Source organism: Orycteropus afer, unplaced genomic scaffold (genome assembly GCF_000298275.1).
Source record: "Orycteropus afer afer isolate SDZICR_OR568_19922 unplaced genomic scaffold, OryAfe1.0 scaffold00130, whole genome shotgun sequence".
NCBI classification, from domain to species: domain Eukaryota; kingdom Metazoa; phylum Chordata; class Mammalia; order Tubulidentata; family Orycteropodidae; genus Orycteropus; species Orycteropus afer.
The window spans coordinates 1,802,736-1,821,302 of NW_006921717.1; the positions used below are offsets into that span (position 1 = coordinate 1,802,736).

Sequence of the window (18,567 nt, forward strand, 5' to 3'; positions counted from 1 at the left end):
GAGCCGAGGAGCGCTCCCTTCCTGGGCGCCCCACTCTCAGCCCCCGCTCTCTAGCCGTCCAGCATCTTCCCTCCTGGGTCGGGGTCCCTGAAAGGCGGGCGCCCGGTTCCCCTTGCACCCGCCCAGAGATGCTCTACAGATGGGAGCGGCGCCCCCGTGCCCCGCTCCCGGGCCCTCGCCGGCGCCTGCACGTCCCTGCAGCCAGCCTGCAGCCAGCGGGGCGGGGGACTCAGAGCTGTGGCCTTGCTCGGCCCACCCTGCGGCCCTATCCTGCCCCCCTCCTTCCTTCCCATCAGCCGGGCTCCAAACCCCGGGGCAGGAAGGAGCCTCCTCCCAGCTGGAGGGCCTGCATGATAACTCGGCTTCCTCTGCCTTGGGCCCTGTGTCCCCTGCTCCGCACACATACCTGAGCCAGGGAGAGGCAGCAGGGTCTGCAAAGCCCCTCGGGGCTGGGCCAGGGCCAAGGGTCAGTGTGGTTCCCCTGCAGATGCCGTTCGTCCACCCCTGCGACCCTTCTGTATCCGGGGACACCGAGACCCACGTCCGCACTTGCTTTAGGTAGCCCGCGGAGGGCTGCGGGTTGTTGGGCCAGGCCGCTCACCTCGCCTTCCACCCTGCAGACATGTCCTTCCGCAAAGTGGTTCGGCAGAGCAAGTTCCGGCACGTGTTCGGCCAGCCAGTCAAAAATGACCAGTGCTACGAGGACATCCGAGTGTCCCGCGTCACCTGGGACAGCACCTTCTGCGCCGTCAACCCCAAGTTCCTGGCAGTGATTGTGGAGGCCAGTGGTGGGGGTGCCTTCCTGGTGCTCCCTCTGGGCAAGGTGGGTGCCCACCTCAGGCACACCTGCCAGACCCTCTCCACCTCACACGTCACATCTCCCTCTCCCTAGCCCTACACTACCCACTCACCACCCACTGCCATCGTGTGGAGTCTAACTCAGTGACGTTATAGGACAGGGTAGAACTGCCCTGTAGGGTTTCCGAGGCTGTCAGTCGTTACAGAAGCAGACTGCCCCATCTTTCTCCTGTGGTGCCGCTGGTGGGTTTGAACCACCAATCTTTTAGTTAGCAGCTGAATGCTTTTAACCGCTGCCCGGCTAGAGCTCCTTCCACACCACCCAGCAGGGTCATAATCAGATATATTGCTTGGGAGGTGTTGGCTGAGATAAAGAAAGTGTTTTATTGCCACAGAGTTTTATTTTATGGCACAGGCAACAAACAGCTTCCTGCTCATCTGGCAGGCGGGTGGGGCAGTCAGTCACGGCAGTCCTCGAGGTGGCCACTTGTGGGCAGGCCCAGCAGGTCATCCCCACTCCACCATGGAGGGACAAAGCCCGGGAGCCCTGGGTCCTCCATGACTGTCCCCCCAATGCCTGCAGACGGGCCGCATTGACAAGGCCTACCCGACAGTATGTGGCCACACGGGCCCCGTCCTGGACATCGACTGGTGTCCCCACAATGATGAGGTCATCGCCAGTGGCTCGGAGGACTGCACCGTCATGGTGAGGCTCGCTCGGGGCTGGTGGCGTGGGCAGCAGGGATGAGGCCGCGGCAGGCGGAGGGGTCAGCCCGAGTACCTCCCTTTCTCCCAGGTCTGGCAGATCCCTGAAAACGGGCTGGTCTCACCTCTGACGGAGCCGGTGGTGGTGCTGGAAGGGCACACCAAGCGAGTGGGCATCATCAGCTGGCACCCAACGGCCCGCAACGTGCTGCTCAGCGCAGGTTGCAGCCCCGCCCCTGCGTGCGCATAGGAGGCTTGCGTCTTCCCTTTGCCCTCCCAGGCTGTCCAATAGGTGGACGCACTGGGTCGCACAGACGTTGAGGGGCGGGGCCCGGTGTAGGAGGGCAGGCCAGGCTGACGGCCCCCGTCTGCCCACCAGGCTGTGACAATGTGGTGCTCATCTGGAATGTGGGTACGGCCGAGGAGCTGTACCGCCTGGACTCCCAGCACCCGGACCTCATCTACAACGTCTGCTGGAGTCGAAATGGCAGCCTCTTCTGCTCCGCCTGCAAGGACAAGAGCGTGCGCATCATTGACCCCCGCCGGGGCACTCTGGTGGCGGTACGTGGCCCCGGGGGGTGTGCATGGCCGTGGCCAGGCCCCAGGGCCTGACAGGGTGCTGCACTGACCACCTGCCCCTTGCCCAGGAGCGAGAGAAGGCTCACGAGGGCGCCCGGCCCATGCGGGCCATCTTCTTGGCAGACGGCAAGGTGTTTACCACGGGCTTCAGCCGCATGAGTGAGCGACAGTTGGCACTCTGGGACCCGGTGAGTGGTGGTGGCAGGCCCGAGGGGCATATTGTGCCTGGGCCCGCACCCACCCCCCAAGAGCTGCACTTGTCCTCAGCCTGGCACACAGGCCCTCAGGAGCCCCGTTCTCTGACCCTGCCTGTCTGATTTTTTCCTATTGTCTCCACTACCTCTGTGTCGTTGCCTGTTGTTCCCTAGCTTGCTTGTAATCATTCTTCATGGCCCAGTACAGGCCCTCTCCTCCAGGAAGCCTTCCCAACTTCTCCCCTGAAGTGCTGTGTCCCACAGTTCTGTGCTTCTGCACTGTGGCCTCTGGGGGCCCCTGAGGTGGGAGCTGGTGCTGCCTGGCATCCCCTGGCTCAGTGGCCGGCAGTAGCCTATAAGGTTGGAAGCAGGCAGGTGCAAGTGGCCCTGATGTGGACAGGAGCTGGGAGGGCCTGGCCCTGATGTGGACAGGAGCTGGGAGGGCCTGGCAGGGCACGGGTCAGGCACCCCACCCTGACTGTGGGATCCTGGCCTGACTTCCTCTCTGACATGCCAGGGGAACCTGGAGGAGCCCATGGCCCTGCAAGAGCTGGACTCAAGCAACGGGGCCCTGCTGCCGTTCTACGACCCTGACACCAGTGTGGTCTATGTCTGTGGCAAGGTGGGGCTGGGCTGGGCTGGGCATGGCGGGGGGTGGGCTGCGCGTGGCGGGGGGGGGGCAGGAAAAGAGCCTGCTTGTGTGCTCACGTACCCCCCCCTCTGCTCTAGGGTGACTCCAGCATCCGGTACTTTGAGATCACAGATGAGCCCCCTTACATCCACTTCCTGAACACGTTCACCAGCAAAGAGCCCCAGAGAGGGATGGGCAGCATGCCTAAGAGGGGCCTGGAGGTCAGCAAGTGTGAGATCGCCCGGTAAGAGGGGTGCTGGACAGTGGAATACTATGCAGCACTAAAGAGTAATGCAGAACCTGCAAAACACTGTATAACAGGCATGAACTTAGAGGACATTATGATGAGTGAAATAAGTCAATCATAGGACAAATACTGTATTAGTTCCTTACTGTAAAAAGTCAAGGAAAGGTTTCTATGTGGAAGGAAACTTTGTTGTTGATTCTGGGCAGGGAGAAGTGAACACTGCAAAAATTTAAAAAAAAATAAAAGAGGGGTGCTGGGCAGCCTGGTGGCTGGGTGAGGGGCTGAGAGCAGGAACAGCCCTCAGGAGGGGCCAGGGCAGGAGGCAGACCCTGGGAGCCCAGAATGGGGATACAGCCTGAGGGCGGGGCCTGGGCGTCAGGGGTCAGTCTGTGGGAGGGACTGGTAGAGGGAGTCAGGAGAGCTGAAGGGGCTGCCCCTCTGGTCCTCTCCTTTCTCCAGGTTCTATAAACTGCATGAACGCAAGTGTGAGCCTGTTGTCATGACTGTGCCAAGAAAGGTGAGGTCACCTTTGCCCCTCCCATAGTAGTGGGTCCACAGAAATGCCTGAGCCAGGCCTGTGAGTGGGAGGTGTGGCCAGTGGGCTGGACAGATGCCAGCATGCCCTGCACCCAGGCCAGTGTGTGTGCCAGCTTGCAGGTCAGCAGGGAAGGGACGAGGGGTGAGCCAGGGGCCCTGCCCTGGGGGAGCTGCAGGAGAGGGGACAGTTGCAGAGATCACAGCAGTCATGGAGGGCTTCTTGTAGGAGGCAGGGCCATCCAATGGGATTGGGAATGGAAAAAGGGACGGTGAGGGATACTTCTGGCTAGAGGAGAGTCTCACGGGGGGAGCAGGTCACAGGTGACCTAGGGATGTTTACTGAGGGCCCCTGTCAGTGTGCCAGGCACCTTCTCAGCAAGCAGAGCCGGGAGCCAGGCCAGCGAGGCCTGCCCCAAGAGCTCCCTGTCTGTGGGCACACGCATGGCTTCCCCAAAGCACTGGAGCTGGCCCTGCAGCCTACAAGGGGGTGTGTCACAGGGTCAGCTCCGGGAGTCTGTGGAAGGCTTGGGGGAGCTTTGTTGACATTCAGATGGGAAGTGAAAGGACAGTTTGAGCTTTTGAAAGGTCACATGGGCTGGGCCATTGGAGACGGGGAGGCAGGGTCCAAGCATGGAGGTTAGAAGACTGGCAACATCAGTCCCAATGAGATGAGACCTTAGCTGGGACAGGGGCTATAGGACCAGGGGCAGTGGCAGCTGGGGAAGGCATCCGGCCTTGGGGACTGTAATGAGATGGGAGGCATGAGGCTCAGTGGTCAGCTTCCCTCGCCGCCTGCCCGAGAGCAGCTCAGGAGAGGTCAGGGCTGGAGGGGAGGGCAGACCACTGTAGCCAGCACAGTGACAGGGACAGCTGCCCCTTCTGGGGTGGCCAGGCCATGGTGACAGGTGAGTGATGGCCATCAGCGAGAGGACATGGCTCTCTCCCTGAGGTTCTTGCCTACTCCGCTGATCCTGCCCACCCCCCGCACAGTCGGACCTCTTCCAGGACGACCTGTACCCCGACACGGCTGGGCCTGAGGCGGCCCTGGAGGCAGAGGAGTGGGTGAGCGGGCGCAATGCCGATCCCATCCTCATCTCTCTGCGCGAGGCCTACGTGCCCAGCAAACAGCGGGACCTGAAGGTCAGCCGGCGAAACGTGCTCTCGGACAGCCGGCCCACTGCCACCCCCACCCGCCCAGGGGCCCCTGCAGCTGCGGCCACTACTGGTGTGACCACTGCCAGCGGCAGCCTCGCTGGAGCAGGGGTATGTGCCTGTGGTCGGGCGGGGATGGTGGACGGGCCTCGGGTGTCATGTGGTTGCGGGTCATCGGTCGCCCTCTCTGGGCTCGCGGTTTGGGGAGAGCCGGCCCCTGACCCGCCGGCCCTGCAGGAGGCCAGGAAGCTGGAGGAGGTGACGCAGGAGCTGCAGATGCTGCGGGCACTGGTCAAGGAGCAGGGCGAGCGCATCAGCCGCCTGGAGGAGCAGCTCGGCCGCCTGGAGAATGGAGACGTCTAGGCCTCTGCCCCAAGGGCTGCCGCCACCTCCTCCACCGCCCCATTCTTGCTCAGCTGCTGCTGGCTGGTCACAGGGACCCCCCGGCTGCCAGGGCCCCTGGGGCGGGTTCAGGGGTCGACCCCCGGCCCAGCCCATCCTGTGGCCCGGCTGCAGCTCCTGCCTGGGTCTGGTCATGCATCGTTACTGTGGAGGATTTTGTTCCAAGCAGGCTCGCTTGTGCTCAGAGAGACCATCTCCCTGCCCCGTCCAGCCCCCTGCCCTTCTCTAAAGGAAGTGGGAGGGATGGGCTCTATATTTTCATTCCAAATAAAATTCTCTTTCTAAAAGCCAGGTTTGACCTTCTGTTGCAAGAGTAGGGGTGGGGAAGGAAGCTTGGAGACGTGGGGGCAGTGAGGCTCACAGGATTCCCACATGGAGGGAGGGTGGGACCAGGCCATGACTTCCCAGACCCCTGCCAGGCAGGGAGGCTGAGGCAGGAGACCTGCGCACGCCTCCAAGGCCATGCCCTGCTCTTGGCAGGGTGCCCAGTTCCTCCCTCTGGAGGCCTGGCCACAGGCCCCGTGGCCCCAGCTTCATCCCGGGTGTGACCTGTGGGAGCATGTGCACTGGGATGGGTCTGTCAGGCCCGAGACCCCCATCGGGGTCCTGTGGCAGGGAGGGCGGGGCGGGGCATTCTGGGCAGGAAGCGGAAGTGTCGGGGCACCCCCAGCAGTGGGGAGCACGAGAGCTCACTTCTCGCCCAGCACAGCCAGGGCTGGAGGCGTACGCCTGGTGGGAGACAGCTGGCCCATGGTGAGTGTGGGAGCCCTCTGGGTTCCTGGGATTCGAGCTGGACCGACCGGCTGGGCCCCAGGGAGCAGAGGAAGGTGCCCTGTGTGGGCCCAGAAGCAGAAGCGGGGGGGGCGGGCAGCATCGAGGTACCCAGGAGAGTGAAGAGGGGGGCGGTTAGAAGCCAGGCCTTGCCTTTCCCTCCCCTCCCGGCTGCACCCCATGGGACTCTGTGTAGCCCTGCTCCAGGTCCTGAGATGGATGGACCTCCTCACTCCTCCCCTTGGGAGCTGGACTTGGGGACAGTCCCAGCTTCTATCACCGGAGTCAGGGTACACAGGGCCAGGGTGGGGGAAGGTGCAGTCAGCACCCCTCCCCACATCACCCCCACCTGCCTTGTTCCAACCGCAGGCTTCCTCTGGCAGCTGTGTTCGCCCCCACTCCTCGGTCCTTCACGCTGAGGCCCTGGGGACGTGCAGCTGAACGGAAACGCTGCAGCTGGGGCGGCCCTGTGGCTGGGAGGGAAGAGGGGCCTTGGGGACCCCCATCCTGGGACCTGGCCAAGTGCAGGTGGGACGTTTCCTCCAGCCAGGGTCTCAGGAAACACCCCCAACATTGGCCTGGGGACGCCTTCCCTCCCCTCCGAGCCCACCCCCAGGCAGGCAGTCTGAGCACCTGCTAGGCGCCAGGTGTGGGTATAGGTGCTCAGTGTAAAAGACCCCAAACCCCTGCAAGGGTCTCCGTTCCACATCCTGAGAGGGGAGACGAGACATGAAACAGCAGTGGGTGGAGAGGATGACCAAGGGGTTTGCGGTGCCAGGGGACAAAGGTCAGCACGCTGGCAGGGCTGACAGCAGGGGGTGGGCTGTGCTATGAGAGCAGGCCAGTAAGGGAGATCAGGAGAGGCCTGACCAAGGTGATGTTTTGAACCAAGACTTGAAGACGGTAGCAGGTGGGCCATGTGGCTACAGCCAGCAGCATGAAGGTGTGTGCTGGGACAAGTGAGGTGAGTGGCAGGGAGGTGGCCAGGGCCTCATCGGCAGGGAAAGGACTTGGGCTTTTCTGCTTGACTGTCCCCTCTTAGAAGAGGAAAGTGGTGGGTCACCCCAATCGTGGCCTGCTCCTTGCCCCCAAGTGATAAGCCCCCGTCTCCACAGGCTCTGTCCTGCGTCCTGGGGCTCGGGGCCCTGCTGGCCCTGCCGGGGGCCCTGGGCTCCGGCAGCAAGACCAAGGACAGCACGAGCTCCAACTCTGTCACCATCATCTTGCTGTTCCTGCTGCTCCTGCTGCTGGCCACTGGCCTGGCACTGGCCTGGCGCCGCCTCAGTCGCGACTCGGGGGGTTACTACCACCCGGTCCGCCTCGGCGCTGCGCTGTGGGGCCGCACACGCCGCCTGCTGTGGGCCAGCCCCCCAGGTCGCTGGCTTAGGGCCCGGGCCGAGCCAGCGTCATCAGACATTGACCTTGAGCAGCAAGACGAGAGGGATGCTGACGACGACTATGTCGTGGATGGCGGCCTAGCGGAGGCTGAACCCCGCGAAGAGCAGCAGCTGTGTGCGGAAGCGGCCAGTCCGGGTCAGGCCCCCGCGCAGGCCCTGGGCCTCAGCATCCAGGGGCCGGCAGGCTCGGGGGGCAGTGCCGAGGCCCTGCTCAGCGACCTGCACGCCTTCGCTGGCAGCGCGGCCTGGGACGACAGCGCGGGGGCAGCCGGGGGCCAGGGCGCCCACGTCACCGCACTCTAGGGTCCAGCCTCAGCTGCCACACCCGTGCTCATAGTGCCTCTGCTTCCCCAGTTGTCTAGCTGGACATGACCTGCACTGGACCCCGTCACCCATACCCCGCAAGGACTGTAACTCCCTGACCAGGTCCCACCCCATTCCCCACCTGCCCATCCATAGGGGTGGAAGGCAGTCTTCTGAATAAAACTACAATCTCCAACCCAAGGTGCTGTGATCCTATGGGAACCTCCCACTCCCGGGCAGGGGCTCCTCCTAGCACGACCCCCCGTGCCCAAAGGACGAGCCACGTCAGTGCCATGATTCACACTTTAATTTCCCAGGGACACAGTTCATGCAGATGGGCGGCTGGGCCCCACCCTGCAGCTGTGGCCTGTGGCCCTCTACGCTCATGATTCAGGGGCCACGGCCACCCCAACAAAGACACACACTCACCCTCACTCACTCCCCTCCACAACACCCACACGGGTCTCAGGAGCTGGTCCAGAGTCCCACAGTCCTCAGAGCCTACAGGAAGGGGCCTCCCCGCACAGCCCTCCTAACGCCCCGGACGCCCACGGCCCCTCTTGGACTTCTTGGTCCCTGAGGGGGGACGGATGGGGAGAGGGGCCGTGCTTGAGGGCTGTGGTGGCGGTGGAGGCAGGAGTGGGGGTAGAGCTGGCTCCAGGGGCTCCGGTGGGCCGGCGCTGGGTCGGAACCCCTCAAAGGGGGAGAACTTCAGGGGGCTGCAGGGAAAACCAAGGTAGAGTCAGAGCCTCCCAGGCCCAGCCAGGCTGCTGGCACAGTGTCAGGGAGGGCAGGCTTCCCCACCTGTCCTGGGTATCAGGGTGCAAGGGCCCCAAACTCCAGGGACTGAGGCTCCCAGGTAAAGATGAGGAAATGAGGCCAGTGTCAGTAGCTGATGCAGAGCCCTAGCTAAGGCGGCCCCCTGCCCCAGCGGCTGGCCCCTCCACACGTGCGTGGTACCTGATGGGGGTCCGGGGGCTGCTGTTGCGACGCCTGGGGGAGCGCAGCTTGGGCTGAAAGGAGAAGCCCTCCTTGATGCTGTCCAGGACGGAGGGTGCCACGTATGTAAAGCCCTGGGGCAGAGGCCGGGCCTGCTCAGTGTCCCCACAAGCCCTGCCTTGTCCCCGCCAGCTTCAGGCCCCAGGACTCACCAGGAAGGCCTGGTTGGCGCTCTCGCTGAGAGCCGAGTCATCGGGACTGTCCACTGGTGTCTGCCGTGTGAAGCGGGTATCAAACTGGCTCACGTCCTCCTCTGACTGCTGCAGGCCGAGCACAGGGGCAGGGGTCAGGGCACCTGGGAAGGAGGGTCCTCAGCCCGCCCCAGGCTCCCTGCTCACCAGGGAGGGCCTGAAGGGGGGGTCCACACGGCGGGCCAGGAGGTCTTCCCAGTTGATATGCCGGTAGAAGGGGTGCCTCTGTGGGTGGGACGGCCCCAGACATCAGCAGGGCAGGCTCCCAGCTCCCTCCCGCTGCCCTCAGCCCCCCCGTGCAGCCCACCACCCTTGGAAGCTCAGCCCTACCCGCTCGTGGTGGTCCCAGGCCTACCTGCACATCAGCGGCGTCCCCTGGGCCGCCCCCAATCCGCTGGCTGGGATTCCGCTTCAGAAACTAGGGGACCAGGCAGAGGGTAAGGGCGGGACGAGGTGGTGTGCTCCCTGGTTCCCAGGGGCTGGCAGAGGGGGACGGGGAGGGCTCCCTCAGGACTGTCCAGTTTGGTCCAACAGCACCCAGAACACTTTACTGGGATGCCAGGGCCACACCTGGATGGAGCCCCTGCTGGGCGAGCCTCCCCGTATACCACCGAGAGCCACCTTTTGGGGGTCTCTTAGGCTAAGAGCGTAGAAGCCTTCTAGTAAGGGCTCTGCTGATTAGGACTCAAGACGAGCGGCCTGCCCAGGGCCAGCAGCCGGTCTGGTAAGAGCTCAGGCACCAGACGCAGTGACCCTTCCACTCCCAAAGGTAGACAGTGACCAGGCGGGGCGGCACTGGCTCCCCTCGAGCCAGAGACTCAGGAAGCCATGCCGAGCGCCCACAGGGCCTGGGGAGAAGCAGCGGGGCTCTGCCAGGGGCAGGAGGCATCCCACCTTCTTGACAAGGTCCCGGGCATCCGGTGTGAGGTAGGGGGGCAGCACCAGCTTCCCCTTGATGATCTTGTCCATGGTTTTCTTCCGGTTCTCCGCAGTGAAGGGTGGCTGGAGGAGGCAGAAGGTGACAGGGGCCTTGTGGGCCTCCCACCAGGCCCTGCTGCTGCCGCTGCTCCTGCCCTGGGATGGGGGGCTCCTCCCACTCCCCGCCACCACAAGGGGGCTGGACTTGCCGATCCAGTGAGCATGTCATACATCAGCGCCCCCAGGCTCCACCAGTCCACCGCCCGGTTGTGGCCGCTGCGCACCAGGATCTCAGGGGCCCTGGGCCGGGTGGAAGCCTCAGTCAGCCCAGGCTCCGCTGGCCGTCCCTCGACCCTGAACCCAGGCAGCTGCTGCTCACATGTACTCGATGGTGCCGCAGAAGGTGTGGGTGATGGCGCCCTCGTGAATCGACTCCTTGCAGAGGCCAAAGTCTGTCAGTTTGATGTGGCCTGAGGAAGAAGACTGACGCAGGGTCAAGGGCAGCCTCCCCCCCATGACCCACGGAGTGCCTCAGCCCTCCCCGAAGCTTCTGGACCCAGCGCACGAAGCCGCGCACGTGCACAGACGCACCCTGGCTGTTGAGCATGATGTTTTCTGGCTTGAGGTCTCGGTAGATGATGCCTTGGGAGTGCAGATGGCCAAGGGCCAGGGTGATCTCTGCCAGGTAGAAGCTGCAGAGGCAAGACGAGGTGAAGGCAAGGATGGGGCACGAGCTGGGCCCTGGGGATCCCGGAGCCCCAGAGAGGAGAGAGAAAGGGGCAGGAAGCACACCCACCAGGCTGTGTCCTCCAGGAAGATGCCCTCTCGCTCCAGGTGTGTGAAGAGCTCGCCACCTGTGACACAAACACCTCAGTGGCTCTGTGCCAGGACCAAGACCCCTTGGCTCTCTCTGAGTCCAGCTTTCTTCTTGGGGAGAGTGGGGCACATAAGGCCTGCCCTACCTGCCTCACAGAGCTGCCGTGGGGATTCAATTCAATTCAGCAAACATCTACCGATGCCTACTCGGTGCCTGGCCCTGTGCTGGGTGACGCTGGGGACAGAGAGACGGAGAGACCCAGCTACTGCCCTCAGGACACTCAGCCCGACGTGCACAGACTGCTTGGAGAAGCCAGACCGAGACAACAGCCCTGAGAGCTTACCCCAAAAATCTCAGGCAGAAGACAAGGGGGACAAAGTTAATCCCAACACAAGGGACGAAAGTCTCGTGCAGATAGAGGGGATGCTGAGATGGCAGGGGGTATGCAGCGTGTGGAGAAGAACCACATGGGGTCACGTGGGAGATGGGACAGGTGGGAAAAGCAGCCCTGGACTGTTCTGTGGAGCCAGGCAGGCCAGGCTCTATCTGGGTATTCATTCAGAGTGAGCCACAGAGTCTGAGCAGGAGTGGTCGGGGTAAACCGTGCTCTAGGAAGACCCTGGCAGTTGGTGAAGGGGACATGAGGAAAGAGTGAAATGCAGGCTCGTGCCTGGTTATGAAGCAACTTGCACCTTCCCCCTCTGCCTACGAGAGTGCAAAGAATGGACTGGATTGGGACCCGGCTGGACGCAGGGCACACAGGGCAGGGAAGCAGGACGTGGAGGGACAGGAGAAATGGACAGAACAGGCCACAGGCACCTCTACACACACCCCACCACTCCCCAGAGCCAACCACCCCCACAGCTGAAGGACACAAGAGGCACTGGACAGACGTTTGCTGAATGAATAAAGAGAAGGACGGATGGATGCGTGGACCCATGGTTAGGCGTGGGCCCCTAACCACCCTACAGCCACACCTCCTGAGGGCTTTCCCCGCTCCCTGCCCACACCCCTGGCCGGGCCTCCACTCCTACCACTGAGGCACTCAAGGATGAGGTAGAGCTTGCCACCAGTCTGGAAGGCATAGGCCAGTTCCACAATGAAGGGGTGCTTCACAGACTCGAGAATGTTCCGCTCGGCCCGTGTGTGCGCCGTGTCCTTGGCGTTGCGCACAATTTTGGCCTGGAGAGGTGGCGACCAGTGAGAAGGGGGTCAGGCCCTCCAGCACCACCCTCCGCAGTTCCCTGTCTCTGCTCTATTCAGCAAGCAACCTTTTCTGGTCGGGTTCACCCTCCACCGCAGGGTCCCTCACCCTCGGCCCTGCTGACACGTGGGGCCAGACAATGCTCCCCGGTAGGGCTGTCCTGTGCATTGTAGGAGGTTAGGCAGCACCTTTGGTCTCTATCCACTAGATGCCACTAACATGCCCCAGTCATGACAATCAAAGATGTCACAGATGTTGCCAAATGGCCCCTGAGGTGCAAAATCACCCCCCGTTGAGAATTATCGCATAGCTATCCCCATGCCCGTAGACATGAGCCAATCGACGCCAAAAACAGGGGCCATGAAACAGAGCCCGGCTCCATGGCGCCCGATGCTGTTCCAGGAGCCAGGCTCGTGTGCAAACACCTGGTTAAGTACAGGTGGCTGAACCAACGACTCACCTTCCTTAGGACTTTCATGGCATATATTCTGCCCAAGTTGGTGCCCTGCACCTTTCGCACCTGGAACACCTGTAGGGCAGGGGAGACCGGATCGACTGCCCACTCCACCTCTGTTTTCATGACACCCCACCCTGAAACTGCAGCAGTAGGACCAAGAGGGCTGCCGGGACCCACCCAAGGGTGGGGCCGCATGAGTCCCTGTCAGAGCCTGAGAGGACAAGCCTTCCCTCCTCTGTGTGTAACTCTGACTCCATCCCAAGGCTCTCCCTAATTCCTAAGTCGTCTCACGAACCCTCTGCCCGGTGCACCCCGGGGCTGGGAGGCGGGTGGGAAGGAGGGGTGCCCGTACCTTGCCGTAGCCCCCTTTGCCCAGCACCCGCAGCAGCTCAAAGCACTGGGGCCCGATGCGCTCTGGGCCGAGGTTGACGCTGCTCTCGGTCAGCTCCACCTCCTCATAGTGTCCCACGGGCCTGTGGACATGGCGGCGGATGGCGGCAGGGCTCCAGGACTCCCCGGGTCCCCTCTCCACTCCACCGCCCTCCCCCAACGCGACCCTCACTCACTCCAGGCCAGCCGACCTCAACTCGGCCAGGGGACACACGTCCTGTGAGAAACCGAGGGGTCAGCGCCAAGGGAAGGGCCAGGAAGCCGCTCCCCGCCCCCAGCTGCACCGCTGGGTTCGGGAGAGGGGGTGTCGGGGAGGGGAGCTGGCGGGACAGGGGGCAGGGAGTGACAAGGAGAGGCACGGGTCAGAGAGGTGAGGGCGGCTCACGGTGGGCTGGCACAAGGGCAGCAGCCTGCGAAGGACCGGAGTCTACAGAGGTCGGGGCCCACTCCGGGTCCGGGGCGCCGGGGCACACCGGCTGCGGTCGCAATCGAGCTGCGCGGGGTGGGGAACTTACCGCGGGGCTGAGCTCCGGCTCGCCCTCGCCCTCGCTGCCCTCCTCCGTTTCCAGATCCAGGTCGAAAACTGCCGCCATGGCGGCCCCGGCCCCGCGGGCCCCACGGCTGGTACCAGGCCGCTCTCTGACTGACAGTCGCGGTGGTGGTGAGGGCGTGACTACACGTCACCATTCCACGACGGTGGCCGCGCGCGTCGATGACGCACGCGTGGCGTCACCCTCCCACCAACAGACTGCTCAGTCAGGCGGCGAGAAAAGATGGGTCTGTCGCAAAGTCTTTCGGGAGTTGTAGTTGCGGACCGCCGCGGAGTCCAGTCTCCAGACTGTGGAAACCTCGTCCGCCGGGCACTCGTTCACGACAGCTTCTCCGAGGTCGGATAGGAGCGGACTGGAAGGCGCTTACCTTGGCTCTGGAGAGAATTCGTGTCTGGATGGGGCGGGGACGGAAGTGCATGCGTGTGCAAGTATATATTCAGTCTCCAGCCCTCTTAGAGCCGCGCTCGGCCCGACTGGCTGGGTAGCATCCCCTCTGGGTTCGCCCCTGAAAGGGTGGCGGCTGCATCAGCGTCTCCCTAACGTGCCTCCCGGCGCGCGCGAGGACTCCGCGTGCAGTGACTGCCAGGCTCGGTTGCCAGGTTCCTGCCGAATCCCGGCTTGGGTCTCGTTGGATCCACCCGGAGAGATGAGGGCTTGTGCTGACGTGAGTTCCCTTGTCAATTTAAGCATATTTAGTAAATCGGCCGCCTGGCACTTAATAAAAAATCCAAACCCGTTTCGTGGAGTGAATTTCAGTCCTGGAGACAGAAGCAAATTACCAGGACTTTCTTCTGCAGCTCCACTGGATGCGTGCAAACCACCAACTGTTTGCACCACCCAGGGACCTGGGACCAATAAGAACCAAACCTGTTGCCATTGAGTGTATTCGCGATTCACAGTGACCCCCTAAGACAGCGTAGACTACCCATAGGGTTTCCACAAATAAATACAGGAGCAGACTGCTATATTTCTTTTCCCACAGAGCAGCTGATGGGTTTGAACCACCAACTTTTTGGTTAATGGCTTTAACACGCATCACCAGGGCTCTTTGGCACACAATGGTGTTGTTAAGTTCTGTGAAGTTGGTTCCAACTCATAGTGACCCCATGGAAAACAACAAAACACTGCCCATCCTACGCTATCCTCATAGTCATTGCTGTACTTGAGTCCATGGTTGCAGCCACTGTGTCCACCCATCTCGTTGATGACCTTCCTCTTTTTTCTGACCCTTTACTAAGCATGATGTCCTTCTCCAGAGACTGGTCCCTCCTGATGACGTTGTCTGCCGTGAGATGACGTCTCACCATCTTGATGTCTAAGGAGCATTCTGTCTGCCCTTCTTCTAAGACAAGATACACAATAAACTCCCTGCCGTTGGGTCGGATCCGACTCATAGCGACCCCTCCTTGGGTTTCCGAGGCAGTATCCCTACGGAAGTAGATTGCCCCACCTTCCTTCCGATGAGTGGCTGGTGGGTTTGAACATACAACAGGAGCCTAATAAAACTTTGTTGAAAGAAGGAATGTGTGAACACACCAACCCTGATCTGTGACTTTTGATTTGGGAATGGATTTATTTGACTGCTAACTCTGAGGAAAGAAGACTGGGCAATCTACTTCTGTAAAGATTTACCGCCTCAGAAACCCAAAAGGGGTTGCTACGAGTCGGAATCAACTCGATGGCAGTGCGTTTGGTTTTTCTGGTTTGGTTTCTGGTTGGATGGGGCTCTCAGGGCGTGAATTTGAGCCAGACCAGGCTTAGAGCGTTGAGTTGATTGCTGGCATCTGGCTAAATGTGCATTTATGGATGTGGGAGGCTGGGTGTGAATGGGCGGAGTTCAGGGTTCTCCAGGCTTACAGGTCATCTGGTTGGGTGTGACCCTCAGGTATTAAGTCCTGGTGCAGGGTAGGGCCACACCTGCTGAGGGTCAGGCCAGAGGCCTGGCTGGTGGGGTGACCTCTCCTTGGCTCCAGATGCTATAGGTGGCTCCTGCCCACATCCCCACACACCTACCAGTCAAAAGAATCTATCCCAGACTCCGGACACGACACTAGTCCACAGGCCTTTATTTGGGGGTAGGATGGAATATCTAGGGAGCTGTCCCCAGCTCCTGTGCTGTATGAAGACAAGAGTTCTTAACATCAGCCTCCCTGACTCTGCTGCCAGCTGCTGCCTCTCCTGTGCTAGTTAGGTGTGTCAGACAGAGGCCAAAGCACCGAAGCTTGGTGGGGCACGTGCACGGGAGGGGTGTTCACATGTCTCAGGGTCACATGCGAACGAGGGTGGGGAGGAGAGGAGGCCTAGAAGCTGAGTGAGCAGGTTAAGACTTAAAGCAGAAACCTGGACCTTGCATTGTGTCCCTCTACCCTCCACCCATTGTGGTGTGACTTTGGGGCCGTCATCTTCCCTCTCTGTAAGACGGGGCAACAGGATCTGCATGAGGTGCGTGGCCAGAGGATTACTGCTGACCTGGACCACCTGATTCCACTGCTCAGGACAGACAGGTGGGGCACTGCCCAAAGGCATTGCCAGTAGGTTCTAGACCTATCCTGGAATTTGTTCAATGAGAGGATGGGGGAAAGAGGGCAGGGGGTTTAGTTAAAGGTTTGCTTGGGATTTGTCCAAAGCCAGGGACTCAGCCAGGCAGATGGCAGGAACAGAGAGAGGCTTGGAGGGGTTGGGGTCCACTCCCACCTCCCAGGGCTTAGAAGGTGCAGCTGTTGTTATTTCTCCAAGGCCTGGGGCTGCTGTGGGCTGGACTGGAGCCTCTGGGAGGGCAAGAGTGCCCTGTGGCCTTCTCATCCCAGATCCTTCCTTGTAGGGGTCCAGGAGGCCTTGGTGTTGAAGTAGCCCTGCTGACCTGGACCCGACCTGAGGCCTTGGAGTGGGCCGGGCCAGGCCAGTCAGGGCAATGGGAAGAGAGGCAGGGAGAGCCCCGGGAGCAGAGGGCAGCACAGCCCCCTCCCCTCAAGCACTCTGCCCCCTGCCCCCTGGCCCCAGCGCTATTTGAAGTGAGACAGGAAGTGGGCAACAGGGTAGTGGGGCCCATCGATGCCCAAGCCCTGGCAGAGGCCCAGCAGGCGGAGGCGGGCCTCGGCGGGGCTGGACCCGGCACAAGCCACACTGCAATAAGGCTCCTCGTATTCGCCGGGCACCAGGGCCTCCTCCAGCACGTTGAGGCGCAGCACGCCCCGGTCATGCAGGGCCTGCAGGGCCTCGCGGCTGGCGGTGGAGCTGAGCGCCTGCAGGTGCTGGGACACGAGGCACATGACCCCCACCAGGTGGCCGCGGGCGCGCGGGTGGGCGGGCAGGGCGGGCCGCAAGCCGCAGGCCACCATGGCGGCGGCCAGCAGCAGGTCCACGCCATACAGCTCCAGGATCCAGTCCCGCAGGTAGAAACCTCCCATGCGGGGGTTGATCTCGATGAGGCGCGGCCCGGCCCCCGTCAGCTTGAGCTCGACGTTGAAGACCCCATCCAGCAGCCCGCAGCCCAGGCAGCAGCGGAAGGCCGCCTGCACCAGCTGTGCCTCCTGCTCGGGCGCCAGCCCGGTGGGCATGCAGGCTGCCGTCTCGGTGAAGCCAGGCAGCCGCGTGGGGCCGTTGTCGGAGACAAAAGCGGCCAGCAGCCGCCCGCCAAAGAGCACCAAGTCCACGTCATGTTCGGTGCCCTCCACGAACTCCATCAAGAGCATGGCATTGCCCCAGCCCAGCCCGATGCCTGGGTGGTCGGCCTCGCCCTGCAAGTCACGGGCGATCCGGGCAAAGTGCTCGTGGCACTGTGGCGCGTCCTCCACGAGCCGCACGCCCACCGCGCCTGCCCCAAACTCCAGCTTCATGACGCCGGGCAGGGGCACCTGGTGGACAGCCCGCTCCACGTCTGCCTCGCTCCCCAGTGGGCAGCAAGGGACAGCATGCAGGGAGGGTGCCGGCCAGGGTGGGCCCTGGCGGCGCAGCAGGTGCAGCTGCGTGCAGCTTTTCTGCTTGGCCAGGCGCATGGCGGCCGGTGGGCTGCAGGGCAGCCCCAGCTCCTGGCACAGCAGGGCGGTCAGCACCAGGCAGTCGTCCCAGTAGGAGAAGCAGCCGTCAAGTTGCAGGCCACGCGCCCGCACCAGCTCCGCCAGGAGCTGTGCGTTCTCCTCATCCCTGCGGTGCTCCGTCACATCGAAGTGGATGAAGGTGTGCACCAGCTGGGAGGCGAAGTGGTTGGGGTCTGACTCTACCAGGTGCAGCTGCGGAAAGCAGGGGGCGGGGGGAGTCAGGGGCACACCCAGATCCGCCTGTGCTGGGCTTGGACTGCTGGGAGAGGAGGGGCCTAGGACATTGCCTGGGACCTGCCCTGCCTTGTTCTCCAAGGCATCCCTAGTGCCTAGCCCACTGCCTGGTACATAATGGGTGTCCACTAAACCTCAGTTACTGAGAGAATGAATGGACAAGGGGAGGTGGGACTGCTAACCCAGGCTGGAGGGGAGGGCAGGCACCCCAGGGGAAGCAAGGCTTAAGCCGGGAGCTGAAGAATCAGAATCAATCAGAGTGGGGCTCCAATCCCTGCAGCTGAGGAGCAGAGAGACCTTCCAGGAAGAACACAAGGCCCATGTCAGGGAGCAGAAAGGCATGGGAAGGGCTGGAGGATAGAGTTTCCTCAGAGGGTGTTGTACTGTGGGAGGGGAGAGGCGGCCACTGTGGGAGATCAGGACCAGCTTGAGAAGTCTAGACGTTTGACCTCAGTGTTGCCATCTGTTCAATGGGGACAGAATGTCTGCCCCCACTGCATTCTAAAGACGCTGCCATGTGAGGTCACTGCTGTCAAATGGATTCAGGATCTGCAAGCTGCTGCGCAGCACCCTCCTTGTGTTCTGATATGCCAAGTCGCAGGAATTCAACCTCAAAGGTCAGGCCCTTGGCTCCACGATGGAGCCAGGCCCCGCTCTAGGGCTAGCTAACGCTGTGTGCTTTCAGCCCCCTCCCAGTCTCCTTGCCTCCTCTGGGGAAGTCTCTCACATCTCCTGAGGACATTCACTGGAGGGGTCGGGTTGAGTTTAGTCCCCCAACTCCTTCAGGGCAACAGACCCAGATTCAACCCCAAGGTTGGTTTCGTCTTTACAGGGTAATCCCGCGCAGGCCCCGCCCCACCAGCGCAGGCCTCGCCCTGAGGGCCCCGCCCACCTTGAGCCCGTAATCGCGCGCCGCGTCCCACACGAACTTCTTGCTGACGCCGCCCGCGCCGACCAGCAGCAGCTGCTTGCCCTCCATGAGGCTGCGCGCCGAGCGCCGGAGCATGGTCTCCACGAGCGGCGCCGCCGCCGCCGGCTCGGCCGCCCGCACCA

The 18,567-nt window shown here is 62.3% G+C and overlaps 4 protein-coding genes across 4 annotated transcripts in view; 2 read left to right on the forward strand and 2 right to left on the reverse strand.

Moving 5' to 3' along the window:
* CORO1B (coronin 1B) overlaps positions 1-5,206 on the forward strand; it is an 11,370-nt gene extending 6,164 nt beyond the window's left edge. The window contains exons 2-11 of the mRNA XM_007944695.1: positions 619-823; positions 1,382-1,504; positions 1,595-1,724; positions 1,883-2,064; positions 2,151-2,270; positions 2,794-2,898; positions 3,006-3,151; positions 3,614-3,671; positions 4,682-4,954; positions 5,081-5,206. Of these exons, the coding sequence (XP_007942886.1) occupies positions 623-823; positions 1,382-1,504; positions 1,595-1,724; positions 1,883-2,064; positions 2,151-2,270; positions 2,794-2,898; positions 3,006-3,151; positions 3,614-3,671; positions 4,682-4,954; positions 5,081-5,206 (1,464 nt within the window). The 5' untranslated portion in view covers positions 619-622. The remainder of the gene's footprint in view (positions 1-618; positions 824-1,381; positions 1,505-1,594; positions 1,725-1,882; positions 2,065-2,150; positions 2,271-2,793; positions 2,899-3,005; positions 3,152-3,613; positions 3,672-4,681; positions 4,955-5,080) is intronic.
* A 1,747-nt stretch (positions 5,207-6,953) lies between these two features.
* LOC103200433 (protein tyrosine phosphatase receptor type C associated protein) lies at positions 6,954-7,716 on the forward strand. The gene is made up of 2 exons (XM_007944943.1): positions 6,954-6,980; positions 7,132-7,716. Exons 1-2 carry the CDS (start codon positions 6,954-6,956, stop codon positions 7,714-7,716), a joined length of 612 nt encoding a protein of 203 aa, XP_007943134.1.
* Positions 7,717-8,248: 532 nt separating this feature from the next.
* Positions 8,249-13,300, reverse strand: RPS6KB2 (ribosomal protein S6 kinase B2). The gene is made up of 15 exons (XM_007944696.2): positions 13,208-13,300; positions 12,869-12,909; positions 12,655-12,775; positions 12,306-12,374; positions 11,676-11,823; positions 10,621-10,678; positions 10,416-10,516; positions 10,204-10,294; positions 10,034-10,124; positions 9,801-9,908; positions 9,262-9,324; positions 9,054-9,131; positions 8,868-8,975; positions 8,677-8,789; positions 8,249-8,435 (listed from the first exon to the last, which is right to left on the reverse strand). The coding sequence occupies exons 1-15, from the start codon at positions 13,283-13,285 to the stop codon at positions 8,249-8,251; spliced, it is 1,455 nt and encodes a 484-aa protein (XP_007942887.1). The 5' UTR covers positions 13,286-13,300.
* Positions 13,301-16,245: 2,945 nt separating this feature from the next.
* The window catches only part of CARNS1 (carnosine synthase 1), a 6,066-nt gene continuing 3,744 nt past the window's right edge, over positions 16,246-18,567 (reverse strand). The window contains exons 7-8 of the mRNA XM_007944944.2: positions 18,407-18,565; positions 16,246-17,472 (exon numbers count right to left, since the gene is read on the reverse strand). Coding sequence (XP_007943135.2) covers positions 16,246-17,472; positions 18,407-18,565 — 1,386 coding nt within the window. The remainder of the gene's footprint in view (positions 17,473-18,406; positions 18,566-18,567) is intronic.

Bases quoted from the DNA above. Each gene is read 5' to 3' on its own strand.
- LOC103200433 (XM_007944943.1), top strand. From the start codon at position 6,954: ATGAAGGTGTGTGCTGGGACAAGTGAG. The intron at 6,981-7,131 runs GTGAGTGGCAGG...CCGTCTCCACAG, and splicing joins TGTGTGCTGGGACAAGTGAG to GCTCTGTCCTGCGTCCTGGG.
- RPS6KB2 (XM_007944696.2), bottom strand. From the start codon at position 13,285: ATGGCGGCAGTTTTCGACCTGGATCTGGAAACGGAGGAGGGCAGCGAG. The intron at 10,125-10,203 runs GTGAGCAGCAGC...CACCCGGCCCAG, and splicing joins TGCGGCACCATCGAGTACAT to GGCCCCTGAGATCCTGGTGC. The intron at 8,436-8,676 runs GTACCACGCACG...TTTTCCCTGCAG, and splicing joins AGCCCCCGGACCCCCATCAG to CCCCCTGAAGTTCTCCCCCT.